We start from the raw sequence: 14,978 nt of genomic DNA on the forward strand, positions 1-14,978 counted from the left end.
GAGCGGCGAGGTTTCCTTGGACAGCTCCGCCGGCGGGTCGAGGACGGGACGGGAGCATCCCGGCATGTGGACGAGAGCGCGCGGGGGGATGCCACGACGGAGATGCCGAGATTGTCCCGTTCCCGGAAACTGGCGGGAGAAGTGGACTGGACCCACTGTCAGTGACATCTCATGTTTTGTCCTCGACTCTTTTGGATATTTTATAAAGGATTTTTCCTCCATTGCTAATAATTCTTGTGATTAGACATGAATAAAAGAGTCAATTATTATAGGTTGCTCACGAGTCACGAGGTCATGTCACCTGCAGTGTAGGGGTAGAAAGTGCCATCTTTTGGCTTATTTTAGAAATAATCAAAACAACGTAGCTTGAAAATAAAAAATAATTTGTAAATAAAAATTTTATATGTGTTCTTAACGATTTAAAAATAAAGCACAATAAAAACCCTCAAGATTAACTCAAAATGTAAGGTTGAAAATTCAAATCTTACTTCACAACATAAGAAAAATGATAATGGTGGAATAAACGCGGACTGATCCAATCTCAGGGAGGCCAAAGTCACCTGTGTTAGATTAGCACATGAGATAATATAAACATATAGTTAAGATAGGATTGCTGACTTATAAATAGACTTGTTCCTTTGAAATGGGAGATGAGCAACAACCGTGACTTGCTATATATATATTCCATGTACGTATAATATTTGCCTATTAGGCTGAATCAACACGTAATCGCTTGCACGGTTGCACCTCTGAGCTTTACAACCTGAACTGTTAAATCTGCAACCCTGAGAACCGAGCAACGCTCGGGTGGCTAGCCACGTGGGCACGTGAGCAGCCCACGCGAGTCTCATCCGTTGATTTTTCCCTCACACGCGTGCGAACCCTAAAATTCTAACCATGTGTTGTGGTGTGTGTTCGTGTGTATCCCAGGTTATACCCTTCCAAAAAAATCTGCAACCCTATCGGTCTTTTGGCAATACCCATATATGTCACTTTCTTGTTGACACACACCGATAGCAAACAGGCTAAAATTTTAGAGCATCTCCAACAAACTTGCTAAATAGCTCTCTAAGCCAAAATTTGGCCATTCTCACTAACAAATGTACTCTAACAAAATGGCTGGCCATCCGGCTGTCCAAACTCCTCCCGACCTCCCCCAACTGACCAAATTTGGTCAGCCAAAATAGACTTGTCAAACGTAAGCCCCACACATGGACCCACAAACAATACTAGTACTACTACAGCAACAGGGCCACCGGAGGGGTGTCGTCGTCGCCGGAGGGCCACCGTTGTTGGGGAGCCGTCGCCGCCGCCGCGTCGCGCCGCCTCCACGATCAGATCCGACCGCCGCCATCGGCTCGCCGCCTCCCACCACGGGGCCTCCCCGCTGCCGCCGCACTACGGCCTACAGCGCCTCCCGGCCGCTGCGCCGTGGCCTCCCGCTCCGCGCTAGCGCCACGCCGTGCCGCCCGGCCTCCCGTCCTGCGCCACCTACTCCGCCACCTCCGCTGCCGGTCTGTTGGAGAGAGAGAGAAAGAGATAGAAAAAAGAGAGGAAGGGAAAGAGATTGAGAAAGAGGGAGAGAAAAAGGCAGAAGAGAGGATGACATGCGGGCCCCGACTGTCATAGACTTCAAATAGAGAGTGTGGACGGAGAGTTTGTTGGAGTACAAAACGAATTTGAGTGACCAAATAAAATGAGAAATGGCCAAATAGTCATTTGTAAAGTCTAATTTGGGCTGTCTGTTGGAGATGTTCTTACTCCTGTCAAAATTCTCTCTACGTTTTGTCTATGTGTGTGAGTTAGGTATGGATTTCTTAGTTACGCACGGACCGAGAGAATTTTAGGATAATTTACTTAGTTACATCATCTTGATCGATATAATTTACTTAGTTTAGTAAGATTTTTATTATTTAAAAGATGATATTAAAATTCTAGCACACGCATAGATACAGTTGGGTGTATTTTCAACAGAAGGTTAGAAATTTACAGATGGCCTCTACCTCTCTGAGCACATGTTATTCGACGAATTCATAGATGAGTAGTTATGGTATGCGTGTGTAAAAAAAATGTTAGTAGTGCAAAAACTGATCTAAAGTTTAGCATTATTGTTGACAAAGGCACCACTAAAAGCAGTTCAGGCAAAACGAGCATGAGTTGCCTGACCACCACCATGTGAGGATCTAGTGGAAGAGACTGGCCTCTGTGTCAGTCACTTCAACCATCAGGTGTCTGCCTGTACCACAAAGTGGAGCTGGCTGGATTTGGCAGATAAGCAAAGCTTTGGAGAGCAGATCGGTTGTGCTAAATTCAGCCCAGTTTTCTAGAGCAGAACGGCCCAAAAACATTTCTCATTGAAAAAAGTCCACTTTAGATCTCTCATCCTGACGAGGCCAGCAACAACAGAGAAGAAGAGGACAAAGGCTAGGGAGCCGATAAGCTTGGAGAAGGGAGTCATAGACGCCGCCATCATCGTCAAGACTACCACATCATCCATGATCTCAACCACGCTGACCAAAGGCTCCATCTTTTTCGCATATACAACTGCTTATAAACCAAAATTGAATTTTAGAGCTTAATTTTAGATTTGATTTTATGGGTTTTTTCATCATGGTTTATTTTACACCTTTCGCTTTTAAATCGCTATGGACACGTATGTAAAAGTTTTACCTATAAATTACTTTTCGTTTGCAAAAACGCGTTTTCGCTTATTTCTCTAAAAAACGAAACGATGGGAGGCTTTGATGCAGTAGAGCATCCCTGCCGCTGGCCACGGGGGAAGACGGAGATGGCACTCAGGCGACATCCCCGTCCTGTCTTCTCTTCCTCCTCCCTCTGTCCATCACTCTCTCCTTCCTTGGTTTCTTCTCCTCGAGCTGCGAGGAGGATCTTGTGAAGATCAGGAGCTCGGGCTGGAGCTGCATGGCTGCCGAGGTCCATGGCGCCCGGTGTCCTTCGTCCTCTTTGCCCACCTCTCCCTTGCATCGAGCTCTGGCTCTAGACAAGGGTGGTGTTCTTTTCCCTGATTATTCTCGGATTTTATTCTTACTTTTTATGCGCAAGCTTTTTATCGGCTAAACGGTGTATCTTTTACAAAAGGGGTTTTTATATATAAGTTTATCATCTTACTTTTCTAAAATAGATTTTTAACTTTGTAGTAGCTAATTCTATAATTTCTATTGTCTACGCCATTAAATGGTTATCACAAAGAATCATATAATATTTTATCTTTAGTTGAAAACGAATATCTGGTTTTGTGGTTTAAGAAGGTTTGTTAAACTCCACAACAGCACGAGGACCAAGAGTGGGCCTTTTCCAGTACTATTAGGTTGGTCCATTAAGGCCCATATACAGCTATCCGGAACACTGATCCCTCCGGTCTGGCAGCCCATAAAAGCCCAACATGTTCTTGCCCGCAAAAAAAAAAAACTTTTTTTCTTTAGGTAAAAACACTACAAATAACTCAATTGACAGGCATGAATGACTGCCACTTTTTCATATAAGGTCATACTCCCTAATAGTAATAGGGAGTAGTAGTAGAAAGCAAGTAATCGCCACTGGCGACTAGGATAGCAACCTGCCTCCTGTTCCAGTCATGTCAATTCATAATTCTAAAAAAAACATAGTCATTAAGTCGTATCATATCATTATGATACTTCAGCATCATTACAGCTTTCTTAATCCTTGATAATTCGGGTAGTTTCCATGAGAAATTAGGGCAGCTTGGATCCCCCTGAACCACTAGTTTCAGTTCCAGAATCTCTCATCTCTGTGATTCTGTGCTGACTTATGTCATCACTCTCTTCACTATCTGCAGTTATGCATACGATATTTTTCAGTTTTGCTCCCATTGATGAGAGGATTAAACAAAGATTATGACAAAAGATCACCCAACCTGCAACACATTTATCGCATTACGCATGCATGAATTTGTGTGTGAGGGCTAGCTTTCATCGCGTCGACTTTGTTGCAAACTCAAGAAAATCTGACAGTGATGGAGCCGTCAGGATGATAGATAGAAAGTAAATCAATTTGCAAAGCAGCTCTTTCTGTGAAGTAGCCATCCTGCAAATGGGTTATACTAATTGTTACACCGTTTTTTAGTTTCATCGTCCTAATTTTCTGCATAACAAGATAATTGCAAGTAAGGTACAGTAGAAATGATCGGTTCTGAACTTTGAGTTGTTCTTTTTAAGATAATGGATTACAGATTACTGCGGACACACTTCTTAAGTTTCGAATGGCATGATTTCGTTTTTTGCGAAAACATTTTTCATCTCCGTTTCTTAGAAAACTTTTTAAAACCAACCTTTTCTCATATTCAATTCATTCATTTATAGGAAACAGTTTTAAGCACACGGGTGGATGTCCACCTGTGTACTTGCATATCATCTAAATAGTTATAAAAAAATATAAAAAAAATTTAATAAGATAGACTAATACAAGTTATATCACTCCACAAACATGCAAGTTTAAATTCAACTTCTACAAGTTGTAGAAAAAAATAAACTGAAACTAGTATACGCACGTTCACAATTATTTTTGTTACCATATGTAGAAGTCGAATTTAAATGAATTTAAATTTGTATGTTTGTGGAGTGATATAACTTATATTAATCTATCTTATCAATTTTTTCATATTGTTTAATGACTATTTAGACGACATGCAAGTAACTGCTTAAAAACTGTGTCCATTCATTTATCTTTCGTTCATCGTCACTTTAGAATTTTGCCCTGGTATAAATATATTACATCAGCAGTGCGACAGCTGACGTTGCCCCACGGATAAATTAGACCCTCCCCCTACTGCAACAAACATCTTTGTCAGGGAGACGGATAAAAACAGTGCATCGTTTCAACTCTGAAATGTACAGAAGCTGGGTTGGTGAGTTACAAGAAAACTGATGTACCGTGCAATTGTCGTTATCGGTTACCAAATTCATGTTAACTTACTGAGCAATTTGCTCCTGTAGTACCATCAGTACAAGGCATTGGAAAGCATTAAGTATAACAGAACCCCCAAAATGTATCAAGTAAAACAATGTTTATTCATACACATGCATGTATCAGAATGGCTGGTTACTGCTACTAACAGGTGGAGAGATTCCCCATAGGCAAGTGTATCAAGAAGAGAATTCTAGTTTGCACTGGCATCTATACTTGGATATCAGAGTGCCAAGTCACTTGCCTCTCATATTTCTGAACAGAAGCATGTAGACAGCACTCATGTGTAAAAGGGTTTCAAGTTCTACACCCTTGAATCTATGAGAAATATAGATTTCTATAAACACAGAGCCCTTAATTTAAGGGTGGACTATCACTGTTCTATATTCTGAACATATCTTGTGCTAGTCCCTGGCAAGGCACCTGGAGGACTGACTGGTCTTGTTATCATCCAGCTTGGAACACAATGCACCTTGCTCTCTTTTCACAATCTTTTGCACCTACCCGACATGCACAATTTCTATGTCCCTTCAGTCTAAAAGTTTGATCCATCTGAATTCTGAATCCTTGCACCATCAATCAAGCTCGAATTGCCCATGCTGAAATCTTGGTAGTCAAGCAGCCAGTCTGTTGTGCTTCCATCCAATGCCGACTGCTTAACGATGCCACACAAGTCATCGTCATTGCTGCTCGTAAAATTTAGCCATGGCTCATCAGCGGGAAGCTCTGTCTCCAACAGCCAGTTCAACAACGGATCCAGGCCCTGACTGCTGGTGTTCCTGCTTGACTGCTCCAGCGAGTCAGTTGGCACTGACATGCTCCTGCTGCAGCCTCCCTTGGGATCCACTGGATATGCCATGTCATTCGACTTGGCCGATTCAGTTGTGACGGTGGACTGCGTCGAGGTTCCTGTTTGACTGATAGCCTTGGTGTTGGCTAGAGGCTGATGCGTGGCTGGGTCGATCCCCATCTTGATGAGCTTCTTCTTGATGTGCGTGTTCCAGTGGTTCTTGATCTCGTTGTCTGTTCTCCCAGGTAATTTGGCAGCAATCTTGGACCATCTGTGTACGGATGCATTGTATCAAGAGTGGGTAATGACAAGGGTAGTGTTATCTTCTTTGCGGAAGGAACCAAAAGGGTGAAAAAGACAAGCCATTCGACCAGCTTCAATTAATTTCCCAGCTTGCTAAATGATAACAATATATTTGATATCACATTTCAGCTTTTTTTTTTTTTTGCACTGAGCTATCTTGATTTGATTAGTGCTAGCGCTTTTACTTTATAGCCTTTGAATTGCTCTCTCTCTCTCTCTCTCTCCAGATCATCTACCCAGTATATGGATGTTAAATTGACACAACATTTGCTGGCTTAAGGGCTATCGTGGTTCCTCTCACTTTCGTTTTCCCTTTTCATATGTACAGTTTTCATCTCCTACTATAATATAAAACCAGCCAATGGCTGGGTTCATTTCAAAAAAAAAGAAAAACATTTGCTGGTTTAGAGGGCAATAATAAAGAAGCATTCCTATTCCATTTATTCTGAGTCACATTAGGATTGTCATAATGACTAAAGGCATGAAATCATAACAACAACAGAGGTACAAAGAAGAAGCGAATAAAAGGATTAAATATCACTTATTTTCCAACCTAGTGAAATGATGACATGCAAAACCCACGGGTTAATTAACTGTCAAAAATGTCGAACACTAATACAATGTACTTACAAAGCTAATAGTAAGTTTTTAGAATATATTGAGGTCCTATTATCAGCATTTTTCTTTCCAGATGGATTATTCATAGCGGTTCCAATGAAAATGTTACCTAAGGCTTGCTTAATTAGTCTCGGTATATAAGGGCATGCTTCACTGTAAAAGTAAGTGTGTTCAGATAAGCTTGTAGTGATCAACAATCGTGGAGGCAGAAGGGAGATTTGAGATTTGACAAGGATACTATGGCCATGTGACTTGCACCTCTTGGTCAAGTTGTTATTAAATTCAGCTGGTTGAAGTATTGAGCGTACTCTTATGACTCACATAGTCACATGTTAATTAGATTGTATACAAAGTCAAACAATCTAAGTAATTTTGCTGGGATGCCAATACTGATACAGATAACATCATACTACCCATACTCCTTTTACTTTCAGTTTAAGATATTGACGTGAACTGTAATACACACTTTTGACTGTCATTTTTCTCAATCAAAATTTCATTTTCCCCTGATTATTCTTAGATTTTTCATTTGTATTTACACACACGCTTTCTGAACTACTAGACAATGCATTTTTTGAAAAAAAAGTTTCATCATCTTATCTTTCTAAAATAGATTTTTAACTTTATAGTAACTAATTTCATCATTTACACCATTAAATAGCTATCACAAAAATCAGATAATCTTTCATCTTAAGCTATAAAAGAACACAATCAAGTATAAATATATGTAAATTTCCATGCAAAGTCTAGCAATTTCATTTTTTGAATGACAAACCAAACAGTTTGGTGCATACTGTTTGATCTATGGCAGAAACAGAGGAACTAATGTATCACTATGCATCTCATAATCAATAGTTCAATACGATGCATGCATGCATGCATGCATCGAGAATGTTTTTTTGTCATAGTAAAACATATAAGTTAAGTGCTGACACGATGTTTAGAAACTCGAACACACTACTTCTAAAGCATATCCAGAAATTGAGCACCGTTACATGCACACACTAACTGCATATAATTTGGTTTTGAGAAGAATGGGTGGCCCATTGCTCATCATCATGAAATTTTGCTTTATCAATATATTCCATTTTTCCTGGATGCTTCTAAACGTAATCACAGGGAATTCACTGATGGACCATTATAGGCAAGGAATGCATGCAGTTAGCTTGCTTAGCAGGACGAAGATGGATCGACACAGGAGATGCCCTATATGCATGCATACAAGTGTGCTACAATATATCATATCATGACATGAGATATCCATGCAAGCAGCTGTACCTGTTGCCAAGCTTGGCATGGAGGTCCACAACGAGCTTCTCCTCGTCTGCAGTGAGGAGGCCACGCTTGAGGTCAGGGCGGAGATAGTTGGTCCACCGCAGCCGGCAGCTCTTGCCGCAGCGCAGCAGCCCTGCCAACTTAGGCACTGCTCGCCAGCAGCAGCGGCCGTGTGTCAGAATGAAGCTGATGAGCTTCTTGTCCTCCTCCGCCGTCCACGGCCCTCGCTTCACCCTCTTCTTGTCACAGCACGGCTGCCTCCCCATTTGCTGGTTACTGCAGACTTGCACAAGATGGATGGAATCCTGTATAAAATGGACACTAATAAATTTCTAATGCTTGCACATGTCTAGTAAGCTGCAAAACTCATGTACACAAGCGTCAGATAAAAGAGTGGTGACAGCTCTGTTGCAACTGCAATGGGTGTCTGTGCTTGCATATTTATAGGTCAGCTCCTCAGTGCCTCAGTTTCTCGGGAAAATGTCTCTTTCATGAATTTTGTGTGGTGATGATGATTTCGCTAATTTTGTGTGCTTAGAAAGCAAAGTCTCGATCGTGCTGTAGTAGACTTGCACCAAAAAAATTTCACATATATTCTGCCACACTGTGGTGCATTCTACAGTTTAGCTGATGACTGAATTCACACATTAAGTATCAATAATATTACAATACCCTAAGTTAGTACTCTATTTTATTAGCATAACAGCAATTTGGTTGCACATGATGCTACAGGGAACTCAGGTGTGATTTTCTCTGGAATGAAGTTCCATTAACTGTTGTTTCTAAATCCTTTTCTGCTTCCATTTTCCATAAGGGTATACATGTGTGCTACCTTTGTTAAACCACCTATGCAGCCATTTCATCATCAGCTGTGAACTATAGCTAACTGCTCACAAGTACCAAACCATTTGAGGCGCCTCCCTAACTTCGTGCGATTGTTGTGAGCTGTATGTGCACTCTTACTCATCATATGGACCATAATGATGACTCCAGCACATGGTGATGTATATGTTGGCATACTAATTTGTAGAATAATAATCACGATCAGTGACTCCAGTGGCGAAAAGTGTGATACAAGATACAAGCAATTTAGGATTAGTGTCATAACACTGAATTCCACAACATCGGCTGTCTGCCTGTCCATAGGCAAGAACTCAGCCATATGATTTCTTCTCGCATACAGGTACAAGTGCAACATGTTTTTTTCTGATACTAATTAAGTAACGGAGCCAAGGCTAAGTCTGTTTGGGAAAAAAAAAATGTACAAGTATACCTGGGGCATTCTTTATCAATAGCAACACTGAAGATGGAAGGAGTCCCAAACATAAAAATATCAACCATGCCATTATATCATCTTCCTCAAATATGCAATTACTCATTTACTTTATGATCAACCAGAAAAGGTTAGCATCCAATAGCTTTGCCGATATCCAGGCAGTATAACATATCAGGAAAAATAGTAACTAATTTATTTGAGTTGAGAGAACAATGTGCACCATCAGTAACTTTCAAGTATCCTGTTCCATCAAACAATTTTCAATGTGCAAGGTAACTGATTATTCTGTAACAGGATACAAAATGGAAAAACTAGTGAACTACAAAATATATGATCTAGGCATCTAACCACTGTATTCAGGTCCTATCCATCACAGGAATGGGAAAAGAAATGGATAATCGTACCTTCGCCCGGAAATGACAGCAAGTTGAGCAAGGGACAGCTTATGATCTGTGGGTACACAACAGAATCTGCCGACATGAAGAAGAAATGACCCTGCGTTGTAACAAGATAACAATGTCAACTTGGTGATACATACTTTGGAATATTGATATAAGAAGGGTGCATTCAATCAATCAATCAATCACCAAGCTTGTCAACTAATATTTTTCAATCAATACAAGAATGGCCAGTGGTTGAAGTATAGTTGGGATTGCAGGGTGTGGCTTATACTGTGTAAGCTATAAACTTAACTCCAACAATGCTAGCCACTGCTGATAGGGGTGGAATAACCTTTCAAGAGAATGCCATTGATCTGGTCTGTGCTGATTTATGATTATAAGGTATTGCAATTTACGTACATGAACAAACAACAAGTTAACTGCCTAGTACACATTATCTATTAGTAGATGTAAGATTTACATACTTACTTGGCATGCTGAACGAAGTTAGATGCTTATTTTCCAGAAGAGATACTCCTGATTTCAAGAAGTGATATCTCAAACATTGATAAGGAATGTATCTGTTGCATATTTACAATGTGTTCTATTCCTAATCCTAAGTGCTGTTGCATGTTTCTGAGATGAAACAGTAAATAAAAATGTAAGTTAACTTTTAGAAGGAGACTCCCAGCATCATGAGGGTAATTTTCTTTCTAGTTGGTTGGTCTAATCAATCCTGCCTTCCACTTTCCGTAGTCTATACTCGTTAGAAGCAATGGACGGCATTTCTAGACAATAAATCTAGCTGACTTAATGGGTGGCCTGTGCTCTTTCAGTATAACGTCTGGCTACTTCCGTGCATCTTTGACAATACCTTGATAGAATAGGAAAATATTACTAAAAAAACAAGTGATATCTATCTATATATGAGGTCATTTGATAGTAACAATATTTCCAAATTACATGTGCATGTTTGTGAGACTACCAATATTAGCTCCCACCAACCCATCTGAGTTACAGCTTTCAAGTAAAAGACCTGACATTTTCAAGTTGGTAATATGATTAGCCAATGGTTGAGCTAGTCAACAATATAGATAAGATCACATAGAAGTAACTACCGAGCTACCAACTCATGTTTCTGCAGTAACCACTAACCAACAGGCACATAACAGTATTAAAGTGCAAAGTTTTAGACAGATTACATGGATTTGGTATACATCCAATGGATATGGTTAGTTGGTTACTGCTCATGTAATGGAGGTGGCTAGCTTTTAAAACACATGAAAAAGAGAATGGGTCTAGTATTTCTGTCACAACACTGCATCAGTTAAATGCACTGAATAACAACCTGGATTTTCGACCTTCCAGCTAAGAAAACGCGTGATCGACACCGCTTGACATTAAAGGTACTCCCGATTAGAGGGTAATTTATATATTTCGGTTTTAAATCTTGATCTTCATGGCCACTTCGTGTTTGGAATCACAGCGTCGTCAGTAAGATATTCCACAGGCTTTATTTGGCAATCAGTACAATGACTTTCTAAAAAGGTGCAAGAAATGACTGGGCTTATAGGAAAAATGTTGTGCCTGTCTCTTCAGACAAAATCTAATGAAAAAACTGCTAGGAAATTTAGCTTCTCCGGCCTACTAAATCATCTGACATTGATCACTCTATCTGGCAGACAATGAGAGCAAGGAATTCATCCCAATTGAAGAATATGTTCTAGCAGAAGCAGGCTATACTGATGACATATGTATGACAAATCAACGGTGCTAATGGTAAACCAAGAATTACAACCAGGATGCTCCTCTTTTGCGTTCATTGGCTTTTCTCCAGAATACAGCTCAACATAGGTCCCAATGTCCCATGTATATTCCCTGATTCTGTCTCAAGCTATAACGCTGCAGACTCTGAATCACATGAGCTCGGAGGTATTTGGTTTGCCAACATAACATCATAAGTACCAAAAGAAGTACTATACAGTACAGAACCTACATGCACGGTGCCTTCCCATAACCAAATTCTACGACTTTATTGGCATTTCTGCTCATGTCATTGCAGAGTACTAGTGAAATTGCATCATATCAATCAGAGATAACACTTGACTAAAACTAGGTGCGAGCGGAGGAAAGCCTCTAATTTTGCTTAGCAAAGTTGTTCTTCCACCCAAAATCAACATGCATTGGTTCTTTTATCCAGGTATGAATATGATGCAGGAGCGATTGCCACCATGTGTCATTCAGTGAGACCATATGTAATAATAAGTAGACCCACCAAGATCGCGGCCAGATCGGAAACCTAGCTAGGGCACGCAGACCGCAATGGGGGAGATGTGTGTGGAAAAAAAAAACAAGAAAGCGAGAGGAGCGAAATGTGCAGTAGAATCTTTGGTTGGTAATGGACGGAACGCGCGCGCACGCACGAACGCACTGACCGGGGTTCGTTCGCCGAGGTGGCAGTGACGGCGACCTCGCACCCTTCGTCCCCACCGCGGAAGGGCGCCGTCGGGGGAGGGGGAGGGGGGCGTACGGGCGCTGCCTGGGAGGGGACGCCATTGACAAGGCTGGGCGCAACACAAGAGTGATGGCAACTTCGTACTGTCTCTCTGTCTGTCTTCCTCCACAAAAGTTCATCACACCATACCGTAACTTTGGTATTGCTCCAGGTATTTGATTTTTTGTTATATTTCACAAATTGGGATTTGATTATTTGATATTTAGATGATTCACATGTCATATCCACGATTATTAATGTAAACAAACTTATGACAAAGAAAATGTCAAACCATTAAATTTATTAGTATTTGTTTTATTTGCCCCCTGCAGTTCTACATTGAGTCGGAATTAGATAATTGACGTGGGGTTAAATTTAATATATAACTTTACCCTACACAATTCTTAGATTATATCGGCAGGTTTAGATCTTATATATAATTCTTAACTTGTATTTCTATATAGAAAATCATTTTTATATGAATATATCAATCTATCTATACCACTAATCTAACCCACCATGATCCTCCTTTTTCTTAAATTAATGGTAATTTCTAGCCTTTATAGTGAACATGGTGTTTTTATTTCAAGTTTTTTTTATAATATAGTATATAATAGATATATAGTTTTTTTCTTAAAAAGTTTTTGTTCAAAGTTTTTCTTTTTTTTGCCATAGACTGATCACTCCAGCTTTCAAAACCGTACAAATAGCATCCTAGACCTATATTTTAGAGTAAACGGTAATTAGGTCACATTGCACCACCAAAGTTTATCCGAGGTTTCCCTACAAACTTTACAAGGGGTTTGATGAATTTTTTAGAGTACATCGTACTACGCCACTTTTTATTACTAAAGTTTTATCTTATAACACCTTTAAATCAATATATTTTACTTATGATCGGGTAATTTTACTATTGTTATAATCCAACCACCCTAAATAATTATTTAGATACACATAAATAACGGTATGCACATCGGTTCGGGCACCAATGAACACTTGCCTTCCTGAATAGAAAGTTCAGTGCCTAGGGGAAAAAAATTAAATAAACCTTTTCAACTTTCTCGGTAGGGTTAAGTAAGTTCAACTACTCTCCTGTACTTTGTTTATTTTATCAACACGAAAAAATGTTTTCACGTCTGTTACACTAAGGCTGTATTCTTTTCTCTGATATTAAATTTTTCCCCGGTGTTTGCACACACATATTTCAAATCTTTTTTAAAATATTTTTATATATAAGTTTATAATCTCACATTTATAAAATACATTTTTAACTTTATAGTAGCTAATTCAATTGTTTAACTATTAAGTAGCTATTAAAAATTCATATAATCTTTCGTCTTTACTTAAAATAACAGCCTTAGATCCCTGAAAAATCAGATGATTTAGGTGCTATTGCTGCATTTGTAAAAACTATATTTAAAAATGAATTGTATTTAGCTTTGGATGTATTTCAAACCACTTTTGATAGTTATAACATGTGAACATTTTAAACTTGTAAAAATAAAAAAATATACATCATTAAAAGGAAAAAAAATTATGGAGTAAAACAGATTTTACTAAGAAATTTAAAAAAATGTACAGTTTGCAAGACGTGAACAGTTATTGTAGGCCTGATCTATCTCAAGCCCATCCACCATCCCCATTGAGCGGCCCAACGCAAAGCCAGATCGCTCCTTTCGCCTGACGAGGCCCACAATATATGGGCTAGAACGGGCCAGAACGGGATTAAGGCCGACGCGCGGGCCTGTATTATATGGGCCGAATCGTGTGACATGGTGTGGGTGGGCCGGGCCACATTGGAAAGATGAAGCCCAGTTGCACGGAAGGCCTCCTGCAGTCCTGCCTCGGTGGCAGCATTCAGTGCTGGTCCCCACACGTTTTCGCGTCAAGGCTCGGGCGGGCCGTCCGATCTCATCTGAACGGCCTAGATCGAAACTCTCTGGATCGGTACGTTCCCAGCGCCGCCGACGACGGCGACGGCGAGGCCATCCCCGGCGTGCACGCGGCGGCGGCGGTCGCCGGCTGGCCACGCGAATCGCGCTGCCGGATTTGTTTTCTCCTCGCGCGGGAACCCAAGGTCAATGTGGGAGGGCCGGCCCAGGCGATACGTTGTCAGACAAGTGGAGCGAAGTCGTCGTCGTCGCCACCGGTCAGCCACCGTTCTCCACTCCACGAGGCGCATTAAAACAGCCGCCGCCCCGGCCGGTCAAATACCGGAGACCTTGATTAGGAGGCCACGGAGATTAACTGCAGAGATTAATCAGCGGATCAGATGGTGGCTTGCCCCGGCCTACTACACATCTAAACACTCGTCAGTTCGTCAACTTTGCTCCCATCTGTCCCACAGGATCCTCGAGTTGTTGTTTGGTCAGCTAATGAATTGTTCAGAAACTCGAGAACCATACCATGAGTCCACGACCAAGTACTATAACATATAATTTCTCCTCAAAGGTTTAATCACAACTCTATGATTTCTTTGTCTTAGATAAAACTGTTGTCAAATTTTTAGAACTCTTAACTCTCAATGACTTTTAGAATATTTAGTTTGAGAATAGGACAAAACATATATATATATATATATATATATATATATATATATATATATATATATATATATATATATATATATATATATAGGTTAGTCTCACAAATTTTTTTAATAAAAATACAAAATTATTTATTTTTTTATATATTTTAAAATAAACACTATAGTTAAAAAATAGATTTAGGAAACTGCACCATCGTGCAAAACGATTGAAAAAATAAGTTATCAAGTGGAGGGAGGAGTCCCTAAAAATAATTAGTCCTATCCACTTTACATTGTCAAAAAGCAACTAGTCAGAGAGACCTTGGCGTATACAAAAATAGTTTAACCACAATTTAATTATCGTAATCTAG

The 14,978-nt window shown here is 40.1% G+C and overlaps 1 protein-coding gene across 1 annotated transcript; it reads right to left on the reverse strand.

Annotated features, from left to right (window-relative positions):
* Positions 1-5,227: 5,227 nt before the first annotated feature.
* LOC102711910 (MYB-like transcription factor ODO1) lies at positions 5,228-8,352 on the reverse strand. Its single transcript, XM_006659597.3, has 2 exons — positions 7,934-8,352; positions 5,228-6,005 (listed from the first exon to the last, which is right to left on the reverse strand). Exons 1-2 carry the CDS (start codon positions 8,194-8,196, stop codon positions 5,480-5,482), a joined length of 789 nt encoding a protein of 262 aa, XP_006659660.1. The 5' UTR covers positions 8,197-8,352; the 3' UTR covers positions 5,228-5,479.
* Between the last annotated feature and the right edge of the window lie 6,626 nt (positions 8,353-14,978).

This window comes from Oryza brachyantha, chromosome 8, assembly GCF_000231095.2.
Source record: "Oryza brachyantha chromosome 8, ObraRS2, whole genome shotgun sequence".
NCBI lineage: Eukaryota > Viridiplantae > Streptophyta > Magnoliopsida > Poales > Poaceae > Oryza > Oryza brachyantha.

Excerpts from the sequence above, each read along its gene's own strand:
- LOC102711910 (XM_006659597.3), bottom strand. The coding sequence starts at position 8,196 with ATGGGGAGGCAGCCGTGCTGTGACAAGAAGAGGGTGAAGCGAGGGCCG. Across the intron at positions 6,006-7,933 it reads CATGCCAAGCTTGGCAACAG|ATGGTCCAAGATTGCTGCCA; the intron begins GTACAGCTGCTT and ends ATCCGTACACAG.